Here is a 14,954-nt window from a genome sequence, read left to right as displayed (position 1 = left end):
AATTTGTATTCCTATAAATAGCCGATTTTCCCTCCGTCTGAAAATCCTTCAACGGGAAAAGAAAAATTGCAAATTCTATTCCTCTCAATCGACTTCGTCAAATTTAACGGAAGAAATTATTTAAGCTATTTTTTTATTATTAACTCGTTTTATAACTTATAATTAAGAAAAATATTCAAATTTGTATTTATTTATATGATAATAATTTATTTAAACGTGTTAAAAAAGTATTAAGGTATTAATGTAAAATATGTGAATCAAAATAATTGTAAGTCTAGAGAAGCAGGCTTGAATTGATTAGAATTAAAATCCATGAATTAGAAATGGTTTTAATTCAACTTTTTGTTTGAAAAAAGATCTTCGCCCTCGCTCCGCTGGGAATTGAACCACAGAAATTCCGATTGCCGATCGTGTGATTTTCCCTTAAGCTACTATAGACATTGAAAGAAGAATCCTTTTTCAGAAACACACACATTCTTTTGCAATGTGTTACGTATTAAAACAAGTAAGAATTTCAGATTCCTAGCGGAACGAGGGAGGATATCTTCTTTTCAGAAAAAAAAAATTATTAAAAAAAATCTCTAATTAATAGCTCCATCTAGTTTGACGGCGGGTGAAAATATATCTCCACTGATTGGTAGTTATCATTTCTCTGATGATAATACAGATTCCTTTTAATATTTATTATCTATGTTTATGCTTTAACCTAAACACAGACCATCAAATTATAGGTACAATTTTTTTTGTAATTTCGAACCTGTAGATCAATAATTCGAAAAACAATTATCAGAAATATGGACAGTTTTTACTGAAAAGGGGGAACCGCCAATTGTAAATTTGAGTTTAGATTCATAATTTTTTAAATAAAAGCTCTTTACCTGAGTATTCATTTCCCAAAGAAAAATAATTCCCATCGAACGGTAGCTCAGGCAGTAGTGCTTTTAGTTTACAGCGAGTGTATAAATCTTGTTGCAATTTTAATTTTTTTTTACTTCTAATTTATTTAAAGATTTATAAATAAAATTTCCTTCAATAATCTCGAAAAATTCTGATAATGAAAATTTTTTATGCATTTTTCCATACGGAAAACCCTAAAGCACGGGAGATTTTTTAAATATATTTTTGAAGTGAGAAACGATTTTAAGAAAAATCTGGAAAAAATCTGGAAGGTATTGAATTTCTTTTAAACGTTGTTTTAACATCCCCTAAACATGCAAACAAGGAAATCGATATTTCCAAACAACAAAAATCATAGGAATTTTTTTAATTTATTCCGAAATAGTAAAAAATCCCTTGATTTCAAAGGAATTTAACGATTTTAGGAAAGTTTTAAAAATTCCATGTAATTTTCTACAGCTTTAAAAGAAGTTTCATGTAATTGCAAAAAAATTTCGAAGGATCTGAAATATTTTCGACCATCTTAAAAGATTCCGAAAAATTTTCAATTGATTTCAATCACTTCAATTGATTTCAGTAGTTTTGGTATTTTCCGAAATCCGAAATATTTGTTAAATACAAGGAATTTTCAAGAATTTTAAAAAGTTTAAAGGGATTTTACGATATTTCAAAGAATTTAAAATATTTTTGGGTATTTGGAAAGATTTAAGGAATATTCAACAAATTAAACATTTTAGAGAAATTTCCAAGTATTTGAATTATTTAAAGAGATGTGAGAAAAAATTCATTAAAGATATCAAATAATTGATTAGGGTCAGTAAGGTTTCAAGATAGTTGTTTTAAAACATTACAAGTGGTTTTATATGATTTCTGAGGATTTTAATTAATTCAAGTAATTTTATTATATTTTACTGGATTTCGAAGAATTTATTTAAAAGAATTATGTATTTTAAAACAATCTGAAGAATTTCAACTAGATTTCAATAATTTTATGGAATTTCAAAGAATTTAGGACATTTTTAAAAATTCCAAGGGACATTCAAGTGCTCTAAAAAATTATCCGTGTGGAATTTTTAATTGATTTCAATCATTTGAAGGGATTTTCGAGAATTTAAAATATTTGAAGGTGTTTTCAAAGATTTCAAGGAATTTTTGAGAAATTAAAAACATTTCAATGATTTCTGAAAAGATTTTCATACGGTTGTAAAGAGTTCCTTGGAAGTTTGGAAGATTCTAAAGGATTTTATAAGATATCCGAGGATTTCAATTTTTTTAATGCATCTTAAAAGCTCTCAAAGTAGTTATAACATTTTTCTAAGATTACAAAAAATATCAAATTTTATGTAATTTCACGCGATTTTATAACATTGTACTGGATTTTAAAGAATTTATTTGCCAGAATTAAGAGAATTCCGTAGGATTTCAAACATTATATTTGATGATATTTTTAAAGATTCCAAGGAATTAACAATTGCTTCAAATAATTTGAGGGTATTTCAAAGAATTTTCAAGATTTTAGAGTATTTTTTAAAATTCTAAGGAATTTTTAAGAGCTCTAAAAATTTTCAAAGAATTTAGAAATATTTTGCAGGGTTGCAAATATCATAGGCAAATGTCGATTTCCCTGTTTGGATTTTCAGAATATGTTCAAATAACCCTTAAGAACATGTGACGAGTGGGTCACGTGATCAGATTCCTACCTTACCAACACTTTTTTTATTTCCTAACTTATTTTCACACGAAGCGCCACATCGATTTGAAAATTTGGGATACTAAATTAGAAGCATAAAGAAAGGTGGGTCTTGTCCTAATATTTAATAACTATGAAAAAAACTAAAATAACAAAATTATTTACAAAAAAGACTTTTTTCATAATTTATTATAAAAATGTAGGACCAGGCCCACCTTTTTTAGTGCTTCTTACTTATTATCCCAAATTTTCAACTCGATGTGGTGCTTCGTGTGAAAATAAATTACGAAACAAAGTAAGTGTCGGTATAAGGTAGGAATCTGGTCACGTGACCCACTCATCCCATGGCCTTAAAGTTAATTCAAACACTTTTCCTAATAAAAAACGCTTTCTACGCTTATTTTTAAAGGATTTTTTCCTTTATAGTTTAATCAAAAGTCTCCTATGATTCTCATTATTAAGAAATGTACATTTTCTTACTAGAATGTTTAAGGGATGTTAAAACAACCCCTAAAATGAACTCAACGACTTTCCCTTGTAGATGAAACTTTCTCCACTAATTTTTAAGGGATTTTTTACTTTTTTAACACAATTAAAAAATCTTCTGCGATTTTCGTTGGTAGGAAATGTCGATTTCTTTGCTTGAATTTTTATTGGGTGTTAAAACAACCCTTACATTTATTCCAAAACTTTCCCTGGTAGGGGACGCTTCTTGAAGTTATTTTCAAGGGATTTTTTTTACGCTTGTTGTATAATAAAAAAAACCCCTTGGTTTTTTTTTGGTAGTTGGAAAGGTAGGTTTCGTTGCTTCAATCTCTAAGAGGTGTTAAAACAACCCTCAAACATCCTGAATTTAAATTGATCCAATTTTGAGTGTAGCTATTTTGCAATTATTTTTTAAAATTCAAACTTAAAAAAAAATTTGTCGTTATAAATTATTGTTTTGAATTATAATTCTCTCATTTCTGAAGTTAAAAAAAAAGTTTTTAGCAAACTAAATTACTAGTTTAAATAGGCTTGAAGGGCCTAATCAACGCTCCAATCAACGTAATTGGAGACGCTCTTTTAGATAAGTAGGAGATTATTGAGTAAACTCCTGGAAATGATCTTACAAAAATAAAGTGATAATCTTAACGGAAACCAGACATAGATATCGCATTAATAGTAATCGCGCTCGCTCTAATCGCTTCGCGGGTTACGCGCTTCATCCGACTCACGATCAACGCTCTATTTCCATTACTTGTCTCGAGTGTTCGCTGACGACTGACTCTTCTGAATCTCTCCGCACGCGCCGCGTTCTTCTCCCCCTTCTCCTCGATATTTCAACGCTTCACAAGACTACAAATTATAACGAACTTTGCAAAACGCTAACCCAGAAAACATAGTTACAGAATAGATCTGTAACTGTTCTAGAACACAAAAGAACGTGTTCTGGAACAGGTTAGTAACAGGTTACGAACATGCGAGTAACTATGTCATCCCCCATACGCTATAACAATTCTGTAACAGTTCTAGGACGCTGTGACAGCCGATCTGTAACATTTCTAGAACAATTATAGAACAATTCTAGAACTCAATTACAAATGTTGTAAAACAAATCTTTAACAGATTTAGAACGCTGTGACAAACGATCTGTAACAATTCTAGAACATTGGCACGCTGCATTGTAAAAAATTTAGAACAAATCTATAACAGTTCTAGAACTGTCATTTATCAAATATGGAACAGTGCTATGTTCCCCTCACAGCAATAGGATATCCCGGGATATTCTATTTGACCCCATTTATATCCCGGGTTATTCCAGGGATAACCCATCGGAATATCTTGGCGAGGCAGAAATTTTGATATCCCCATGGATAAATTTTGATCCAGCATAGCGCGTACGCAGTCCCGACTAACAAAAATTATACGTCCGAGATATCCACATTAGGGATATTCGCAAGGGTCAGCTCGACCACAGAGTTAACGAATTAATCTTTTTTCCTAATTCGTTCTAGAACACACTTGTAACAGGGTTCTAGAACATTGACATAACACTGTTACGGCACATTTCTAAAATAAACTTAAAACAAATATTATAGAGCGTCTATGATCAGTTTATTCTAGAAGAATTCCATAGCAACTGTTACAGAACAGTGCTGTCATATAGTTCGAGAACAGTTCTGTCGCAATTTTGTCACATTGTTCTAGAACATTGTTACCTTTGTGTTCTAGAACAATTCGGTCACTACCATATAACAACTGCTATAGAACAAAGTTCCTTTTTTGATCTGGAACAGTTACAGCACATGTTTACTGGGAACAAAGTAAATTTCTCTGTGAAAATGTACCAAAGGGGGAAATTTCCTGAAAGCGGGAAATTCGTTTTAAAAAGTCTGAAGACGTACCAAAATAAAATGTTTTAGTTTCAGTATCTCAAAACTGATATCCCCAAACTACTATTTCAAATATTCCCGAAATTCCTCGACAATATTTTAATTTCTCTCAATATTTTCAGGTATAATCTAAGTCATCTAGAACAATGGGCAAGGGACAGTAGACTTGTGGATGCTTCTGAGGCGCTTTTACCGATCGTTCAAGCAGCTCAGTTACTTCAAGCACGAAAGAGAGACGAAGATGTTGATTCCGTTTGCGACATGTGCAACAAACTAACTGCAAATCAGATAGTAAAAATATTAAATCTCTATACACCTGCCGACGAATTCGAAACTCGCGTGCCAGTCTCCTTCATAAAGAAAGTGCAACAAAAATTACTGGAACGAAACGAAAACACTGAACAGGTAAGTTCAATTTTTTTAATATACTTTTGATATTTTTATATTACAGGCCTCATCGACCGGTCCCTATATCCCCTATTGTACTATATCTTAAGTGGAGGTCTATAAAATGCGTCAACGTCCGACTCGCATTTATACCTGCTTAAGTATTCCCCCCACCATTGCTACCATTGCCACTATTCCTATCTAAAGAAATTGAGTTTCACATACACAGAATTTGACATTTATAAAATTTACACGGTTCTAATTTAAAAATTGACTAATGTAACTATCTTACATATTATTTACTTTTTTACCGTTTTCAATTTAAAATTCATTAACTCTATGACATTGAATTTCAAAATATTGTACAATTAGGCTGATTTACTTTACATTATTAATATCAGTTAACATAGGAATTACGTTCAATCACAAAAATAATTGAAAAGTTACGAATAAACATTATTGTAAATAGTGTTTGTAACAAAAAATTTTAATTTTCACGTATTTTCAAGGTTTTATTTTCCTTCACTTTTTCAGTTATTGCAAATCTTGCTAAAAATATCTTTGATAATAATTGGTGAAATATAACCATTTAAATGTTTATGAACAGTTTAGATAAACAGATAAAAATTTTTTTAGCAGTTGAATGTAGAAAAATTTCGGTTTCTAGATAAAAATTAGAATGAATAATAAAACTGCGTGCTAAGAACTATTTGAATGGAAGGGACGAATCTGTTGTACTTGATTTTTAAAAATTTCAAATTTATTCATCTAATTTGTTTATGGAAATATAAATTGTTATATTTTACCAAATATTAAAAAACATGAAAGTTCCATTTTTTTGGGATGATAACTTTTTAAACTAAAAATCCCTCTTTTTAGGATTCGTATCATTGTCAGTCCCACTCCATGCCCTTTAATAATAACAACTTTAAACGATATAGTGGGCGAAATCTTACTGTTTTTTATTAATAAACAAAGTTGAATTTTCAATAAAATAGTTGCAAATAGTTACCAAAAGGCTTTCATTTTTAATAATTAAATCAAGTTAAAAAACATAATTGATTAAACAATTCATTATTTATAATAATATTCTCTTAGAATAATGCTAGAAAGTCGTAGTTTGAAATCTTCTTAAATATTTTCTTAATATTAATTTTCTACAATAAAAAACCATTCTTAATTTTAATAGGTATCTTAATAAAACTGTCGTATATAATTTTATTTCTAATTATTTGGAATCTTTTCAACTTTTAAATTATTAACGGCAAAATTTAAAAAAATGCCTGGAAATCTTCCAGATTATTTTTTTTTTACAATTTTGGAAATCTTTTTAAATATTAAAAAAAATTTTTTAAAGACTAATGGCAGGATTCATACAAAATAGTCCAATTTTCTACCCGGAAATATGAATTTTCAATAAAAATGTAAATTTTCCATTTAAGAAAATAGTTTAATTTTTAACCAAATAGTTGAATATAAATATTTATGTGATTTTAAAGCGATTGAAATATTTAAAAATAAAGAATCTTCCTTATTTGAGTGGATTTTAAAGAATTGACTCAAGAGAAGTAAGATATTTTGTAGAGTTTTTAAGATTTGTAGAATTATGAAATTATTTTTTGGAATACACCCTGAATTCGTTTAAGTTATTTTTAATTAAAATTAAAAAAAATTAATTGATAAAATCGTCAAAGAATTTGAAATATTTTTAATTTATTGGGATTTTCAAGAGCTTTAGGACATTTTATTTATTCTTTATTTTATTTACCTCAATAGTTTGAAGGGATTTCAAAGACATCGAAATATTTTAGGATATTTTAAAAGATTTTAAGGCATTTTGAAGAGATGTAAATAATGTTAAGGTATTTCTAATGGTTTTAATCATTTTAAGGAATTTTAATATTTTAATTAATTTCAAAGAATTTTTCACAAGAAATGATAGATTTCTTAGAGATGCAAAGATTTCAAGCGATTTTCAAATATTTTTTGCAATCATTTGGAATTCGCCTACAATTTGTATTAATTTACCTTGAATTCTTTTGAATTCTTCGAAATTTACTCATTTCTACTCAATTCAATAAATTAAAAAAAATTTGTTTCATTCATCCTGAAGTCTTTAAAACTCACCTTAAATTCTCTGGCATTTCATCAAATTCTCTTTAATTTCTCTGATGTCACTCCTCTCAACTCTAAATTTTATTAAAATCAATGTCATTTTTTCGATTTTCAAAGTAATTTCCATTTTATTTAAATTATTTTTTGCTTATAAATTAGTAGGGTTTCAAAGATTTAAATATATTTTTAATTATTTTTTGTAATTCACTCGGAATTCTTATTAATTAACCTTATTTTTTTTTAATTCCTTGGAGTTCTCTAGAATTTGTTTAGCATACTTGAATTCTTCTAAATTTACTTAATTATATTTCTATGGATTTTTAAATTTTTTAAAGTTTTTATTTGATTGATCCTGAAGTCTATATCTATCGCCTCAATTCTTAGGCATTTCTTTACATTCTTTTGAATTGGCTTCAATATTCCTAAGCTTATTTTAAATTTCCTTAACTCAACGAAGTTTTTTCATACAATTGATTTCAATTTTTTTTTAAATCACCATGAATTTTGGTGAATTTCATCGAATTCTTGTTTATCTCAAATTCCCTTAAATTCATTCTAATATTATGGAAATCAATGCAATTTTTTTCCAGTTTATTTGAATTATTTTGAGTTTTACTTGAATTTTTTTAAGGCTTGAAATTATCTTCTTTTCATTACCCTTTGAGCCCGAAAAAGTACTATAAAAAAGTTTATAACAAATCCTAATTTTGTATTTTCTTTTAAATATAAAAACAACCTTATACCTAGGCGACCAATAATATTAATGCAACAAAGATTTGTTTCTAAATTGATTTTAAATATTTGTATTGAAAAGAGTTAAATAAAATTTTATAATTACACATTTTTATTTAAAATTTTTTATTTTAGTTTCAATTACAAATTACTTAAGACATACGTAAAATACATTAATTTTTAACGAAACCGTAGAGTTTTTAATCAAAAATATAAATTTCGAACGCAAAATAGAAGAATTAGATTTCCAGTTAAAACAATCAAGTCTTATTCAAGAAAAAAGAAATTTTCAATAAAAACTTTATATTTTCAACTAAAGTGATGATTTTTCAAACGTGCACATTAATTCTCACCTAAAAATGTGATTGTTCATATTTTAATAAAAAATATATTGTAATTTTTTTATCAAAAACAGTTATATATAAAGCAAAAAATACGAATTTTCCGCAAACTAGTTGACTCAACTAAAATGCAATAATTTTTCAACCAAAAAGAGGCATTGTCAACAAAATAGCTCAATTTTCAACCACGAAAGTTTTGTCAGTTAATAAAGATAAAAATCTCATCCAAAATGCAGAATTTTCAAGCCAAAAAAACAAACTTTCTGCAGAATAGTTTAGTTTTCAACTCGAACGTAGAAATTTCTAACAGAAATGTTGACGTATCATCCCAAAAGTACAGATTTTCTACACAAATATTTGAATTTTCAACTAAAAAACGAATTTTCAAATAAAGCAAGGAATTTTCAACAAAATAGTTAAATTTTCAACCAATCTGGTGAATTTTCAACCACGGAGATAAAATGTCTTGCAAACAATTACATTTTTAACCAAAACGATTACTTTTCTAGTAAAAAATGTAATTTTTCTAACAAAATATATACATTTTAAACCAAATAGTTGAATTTTCACAAAATACATATTTAAAAAAAATGTAGTAGTTAAATGTTCAGCAACAAAATTTATTTTCAATAAAAAAAAAGTAATTTTATCAAGATAGATCAGTTTTCAATGAAAGAAATGAAATTTTCACTCATAAATAGAGTAAATAAATATTCAGTCAGAAAAATTAATTTCCAACTAGAAAAGAAAATTTTAGCCTGACAGTAAAATTTTCAACCCAAAAGATGAATTTCCTCTTAAAAAGAGACAAATTTTCAATATCATGAATGAATCGACAACTAAAAAAGATAGATTTTCAAACAAAAATAAAACACTTAAAAGAAATTAAAAAAAAAAAAACATGAATTTCAGCAAATTATTCAAATTTACAACTAAAAAAATTGCATTTTAACGAAAAAGATAAAATTTCAACTAATGAGAGTAATTTTCTACCAAAAGAACGAATTTTCACCTAAAAAGAGACGAAAAAATATAAAAATTAAAAAAAAAAAATTATTTTGATTAAAAAAAAATATGTTTTAACCTAATACTGGAATTTTTAAACGAAGAAGATACATTTTTAACTAAACATGGAATAGTTCCATTTTTAGTTTAAAAAATGAGTTTTTAATAAAAATAATGATTAACAAAATGTTAAATTTTGAAAGAAAAAGGTTTTTCTACAATTATGAATCAACAAAAAAAAATGTGAACAAAGTACATCGTTCCAATCTCAACATAGTATTTGAATTAAAAAAAAAGAATTCTCACCGAAAAATGTAGTATTTGATATCTCAATCAAAAACATATTGTAATTTTTAATCAAAAACAGTTAATTTTAAAAAAATACGAATTTTTCACAAAAGTAGTTGAATCCTCAACCAAAACACAAATTTTTAACAAGAAAGTTGTATTTCCAAACAAAAAATTAATTTTTAAACTAAAATTATGAATCTTCAACAAACAAAAAAATGAATTTTTAACAAACTAGTTGAATTTCCAACCCAGAAGATGAATTTCCGGTCAAAAAGAAAAATATTACATTTAAAAAATTAATTTTCATCTAAAAAATACAATTTTTCAGTTTAAAATAGAATAGGTAATTTTGTCAAGTACAAATTAATTTATAATCAAATAGAATAAATTTTTAATGAAAGTGTTAAATTAAAAAAAAGACTATTAAATTACTATAAAAAAGATACATTATTGACAAGGAAAGGAGTAGTTTAATTTTCAATTCAATAAAATGAATTTTCAATTAAAAAAATGTTAAACCAAAGAAATGAAAAAGGTAATTTTTCAACCAAATATTTTTTTTAAAAAGGATTTTTACACCATTATTTAAATTTTTAGTGAAAGAAATGAATTTTCAAGCAAAAATATGAATTAGTTAACAAGAAGAATATTCCACAAAAAATACATATAATTTTCCGTTTAAAAAATTAATTGAAAAAAAAGATAATTATCAACAAAATAGTTAAATTTGAAAGAAAAAGTTTTAAAAAATTAATTATAAACCGAAAAAAAATGCATTTTTAACAAATAGATTCCACTTTCAAATAAATAGTTGGATTTTCAACAAAAAAGGAATTTATTTTCAGTGGAAAAAATTAATTTTCATTTTAAAAAACTCATTTTCAACCGAAGAAATGAATTTTCAAACGACAAGATTAGAATCATATAAAAAAAGATACATTTTCAACAAAACAAGCAATAGTTACATTTTCGATTTAAAAAATTAATTTAAAAATGATAATTTTTCTACCAACATTTTTAACCAAATATTTAAATTTTAAAAAAAATAACTTAAAAAAAAACAACTAATTTTCAATCATAATGATAATTTTTCAACCAAGAAGATTAATTTTCTAGCAAGGATGATTAATTGAAAAAAAATACATGAATTTTTAACCAAATATTTATATTAAAAAAAATGTATTAAAGCAATAAAGTTTCAATCATAAAGTTGAATTAATTAACAAGACGATTAATATTCCATCAGAAAAGGCGAATTTTCAAATCAATACATGAATTTCCTACCAAACATGTTTAATTTTCCGTTTAAAAAATAAATTTTTAACGAACAAAAAATACTTTTCAAAAAAATAGTTAAATTTGAACGAAAAAATAGGTTTTTACAAAATTATGAATTATAAATCAATTAAACTAATTTTCAATAAAAATGTTCAATTAAAAAAAAATTAACTTTCAATAAAAATACTAATTTTCAATCAAAATGATAATTTTTTAACCAAGAAGATTAATTTTCTACAAAGGACGATTAATTTTAAAAAAATACATGAATTTTGTACCAAATATTTAAATTAGAAAAAAATTTATTGAAGAAATAAAGTTTCAACCAAAAAGACGAATTAATTAACAAGAAAATTAATATTCCACCAGAAAAGACGAATTCTAAAAAAATGCATGAATTATCAATCGAATTGTTGAATTTTTAACTGAAGAAAATACATTTTTAACCAAACATGGACGATTTTAAGTTTAATAAATTAATTTTTAATAACAAATTTTTTTTTAAATATTAAAATTTAGAACGGAAAAAAAGGTTTTTTCCAAAATTAGAAATGATTGAAAAAAAAGAATTTTAAAACAAAAACAGTTGAATTCAACCAAAATTGTTGAATTTTTAACAAAATAATGAAATTACGTCAAATGTAGTTCATAAAAAATTCCCTGACATTGTCCGTTTTTCCTCAAATATTCCCTGACCTATATCGTCCCTGATTATAAAAAACAAAATTGAATAATTGTGCCGAATAAACTAATAACATAAATCTTTTTTCAGCTCTTGATGGACCTGAGATTTTCATATCCTGTGAGGTTCCCCTTCAATCCTTCGAACATCCGGTTAGAGGACATCGAAGTACCGGAAGTTCTTCATCTACCGATGCTTAAAAAAGTTTAAGATCATTTTGCATTCACTGCTGACGATCATAGTATCATAAAGGTAAAATAATTATACAAATAATTGAGGTTCATACAATCTGGACTTGGGAATCAAAATTTAAGGACCTCACCCGCTAAATTCGAATTCTAGACTTATTATTCATTCTCGGAGAGATGGAGGAAATGCCTGTTTTACAAAAACAATTCGTTCGTCGTTCGCAAAGTCATTTTTATCCTCAGAAGGCATTTCTTCCACTTCTTTAAAAGAAAAAGAAAATCGAATAACACTGGGTAGCAATACAGTAGATGAGGTTAGAATAATTTAAAAACCACAACCGTTTTATATACACATCGCTTTCCTTTTTTTTTAACGCGAACTGTGTATTTTAGATGATTTATTATCCCTTGCATCACTTGGCGTTCAAAAATGTCGCGCATTTCATGAAATATAGAAAGTACACTCAACTCCCGATATAAGGCACCCTGGTTTAGGATCAAGGCCAATGCAAGCCAAGTTTGAAATCGGTCCTAATCGGGAGTTGAGTGTAGAGCCTATTTTCAATTGTAGAGAAAATTATAATAAGTGGATGAAAAAAAAATATATTAGAGGACGAATTCTGGAGGAATCTTAGGTAATTGTTTAAGGAAGGTGGAGATAGAAACTTAAAAGTATTACATCCTTTGTATAAAAAAAAAAGACATACGTGAGGCATAATATCCTTTTACGAAACGATTTTGTTTCCCTTGTAAAATAGTCTGCGATTGATCAATTATAAAATAAATTACTAATTTATTCTCGAATTCATTTCGAAAAATAATTTTCCTTCGCATCATCGGCTATAAAGTATAAATATTTATCTACATTGTAATTAAAATGTGTAAAAAGAGAGAATCGAGAGATACTATAACGTTATGTTGGACTAGATTGTATATTTTGTGATACGTGGGGATTGTTGAGAATTGGGGGGGCCTTTTTTGGCCTTCAGAGAGGAAGGTATAATTGGGTAGCTACAACAGCGCCACCAGTTTGGAACTATTGGAAAATTTTAATTTCAATTCAATATTGACAAGAAATCTTGTCGTAAATAATTAATTTTAGACCACAGTATTCATGTTTTTGATTATAATTAATTGACATTCTCTGCTCTTTTCCAATACGATTGCTATAATTTTGAAATACCCAAAAGTTCGCGTTTCAGATGGCGCTGCTGTACCCTACGGGCGTATTATACAAATATAAATTATATTACTGTTAATATATCGTTTACGCTGCGTTTCGTGCCATTTTACGATTGTATCAAACCTTTTTTTACGTTGTTCAATTAAATAGTAACTCTGTGCTTCGTAAATGCATCATTAGTTATTTAAAAAAAAAAAGTTTCACTCCTTCCATGTAGTTAAAACGATATAATAAGTGATTTATATTATTACGCGCTTGACTCGATGTAACAAAATTTATTTGTTCCTGAAAATAAATAAATTATCGTTGACATTGTTTTCTTTGTAGACAGTCCAAAATAATCTCAAGATAGGGAAAATATAGTGATTTAAATTCTTTAAATTTAAAATGCTTTAAATTCCTGAAATTTCAAATTAAAATATTCAGTTTCAATAAAGTAATCGAATTTTCCATAAAATATTTGAGGTTGCGAGCTAAAACGTTGACTTTGAAATTTCATAATCATATTAAAACAAATCTAAAAATTTGATAATTTTTAACTTCTTAAAATTTTCTTTGTTGATTTAAAAAATGTTTAGGTCTCCCTAAAAGCTCTTGCAAAAAAAAAAGAAAATTACGCCAATTGGTTCTCAAGATATAACTTTATTTTTGAAAAAAAACATGAATTTTTATAAAATTCACCTGAATATTCATGTAGCTCTAAATTTGTGAGAAAAAAAATGTTACAGATTTTTGTAGTTCTAATTTTTACGTATCCAATTCGTATTTTTTGATTAAAATTTCAACAGTTTGGTAGAAAATCGAACTAATATATTTGATTGAAAACTAACTTTTTGGTTGAAAATTTAACTCTCTTGTTAAAAATTCATCTCTTTCATAGAAATTCAACTTTTTTTGGTCAAAAATATCAACTATCTTCTTTAAAATTTATATAATAGGTTGAAAAAGAACTTTTCTGTTAAAAATTCGTCTTTTTAGCTCGAAAATTCAACTATTTGTTTGCAAATTAACTTTTTTTTAAAAAATTCGTCTTTTCGCTTAAAAATACAACAATTTAATTATATGTATTTCTTTTTGGGTGAAAAAATTCCCTAATTTGAAAATCCAACTTTTTTTTTAAATTCTTTGTTTTGGTCTAAAAATTAATCTCCATTTGTAGATATTTAATTTTTTGTGGTTTAAAATGCAATGTTTTTGTTGAAAATCCATATATTCGCGTTTGAAATTCAACTTTTTTTGTAGAATTCCTTCGTCTTTTTGGCTTTAATTTTTTAGAGTATGGTAAAAAATTCAACTAATTGGTTGAGAATTAAATTTTTTATTTGAAAATTAAGTTTTTTTGTAGAAAAGTCGTCTTTTTCCTTTGAAAGTTAGTCTCTTTTTTTTTAGATATTTCATCTTTCTTTCGATTGAAAATACAACTTTATTCTAGAAAGTTATTCTACTTAGTTCAAAATTAACGTTTTTGTTTAAAATTCATATATTAGGGTTAAAAATTCAACTTAATTCTAGAATAAATTACTCTTTTTGGTTTTCAATTTCTATAGTTTGGTAGGAATTTCTATTAATTGGTTGCAAATTCAACTATTTATTTAAAAATTAACTTTTTTGATTAAAAATCCAACTGTTTTGTAGAATCTTTTGAAAATTCACGTTTTCTCGTTAAAACTTCAACTATTTGTTTAAAAGTTACCTATTTCGTTGAAACTTTACATATTTTGTAAAAAAAAAACCTTTTTCTTTTGGTTAAAAAATAATTGTTTTGACTTAAAATTAAAAGTTTAAATATC

At 26.3% G+C, this 14,954-nt stretch overlaps 1 protein-coding gene across 3 annotated transcripts in view; it reads left to right on the top strand.

Moving 5' to 3' along the window:
• The window catches only part of LOC117174101 (unconventional myosin-Va), a 162,583-nt gene extending 149,336 nt beyond the window's left edge, over nt 1-13,247 (top strand). For all 3 annotated transcript variants that reach the window (XM_033362846.1, XM_033362844.1, XM_033362843.1), the window contains exons 18-19: nt 5,085-5,367; nt 11,884-13,247. In XM_033362846.1, the coding sequence (XP_033218737.1) occupies nt 5,085-5,367; nt 11,884-12,003 (403 nt within the window). In that variant the 3' untranslated portion in view covers nt 12,004-13,247. The remainder of the gene's footprint in view (nt 1-5,084; nt 5,368-11,883) is intronic.
• Nucleotides 13,248-14,954: the final 1,707 nt, after the last annotated feature.

The sequence above is a fragment of the Belonocnema kinseyi genome, chromosome 6, assembly GCF_010883055.1.
Source record: "Belonocnema kinseyi isolate 2016_QV_RU_SX_M_011 chromosome 6, B_treatae_v1, whole genome shotgun sequence".
NCBI classification, from domain to species: domain Eukaryota; kingdom Metazoa; phylum Arthropoda; class Insecta; order Hymenoptera; family Cynipidae; genus Belonocnema; species Belonocnema kinseyi.
This window is presented reverse-complemented; position numbering and strand designations above follow the sequence as displayed.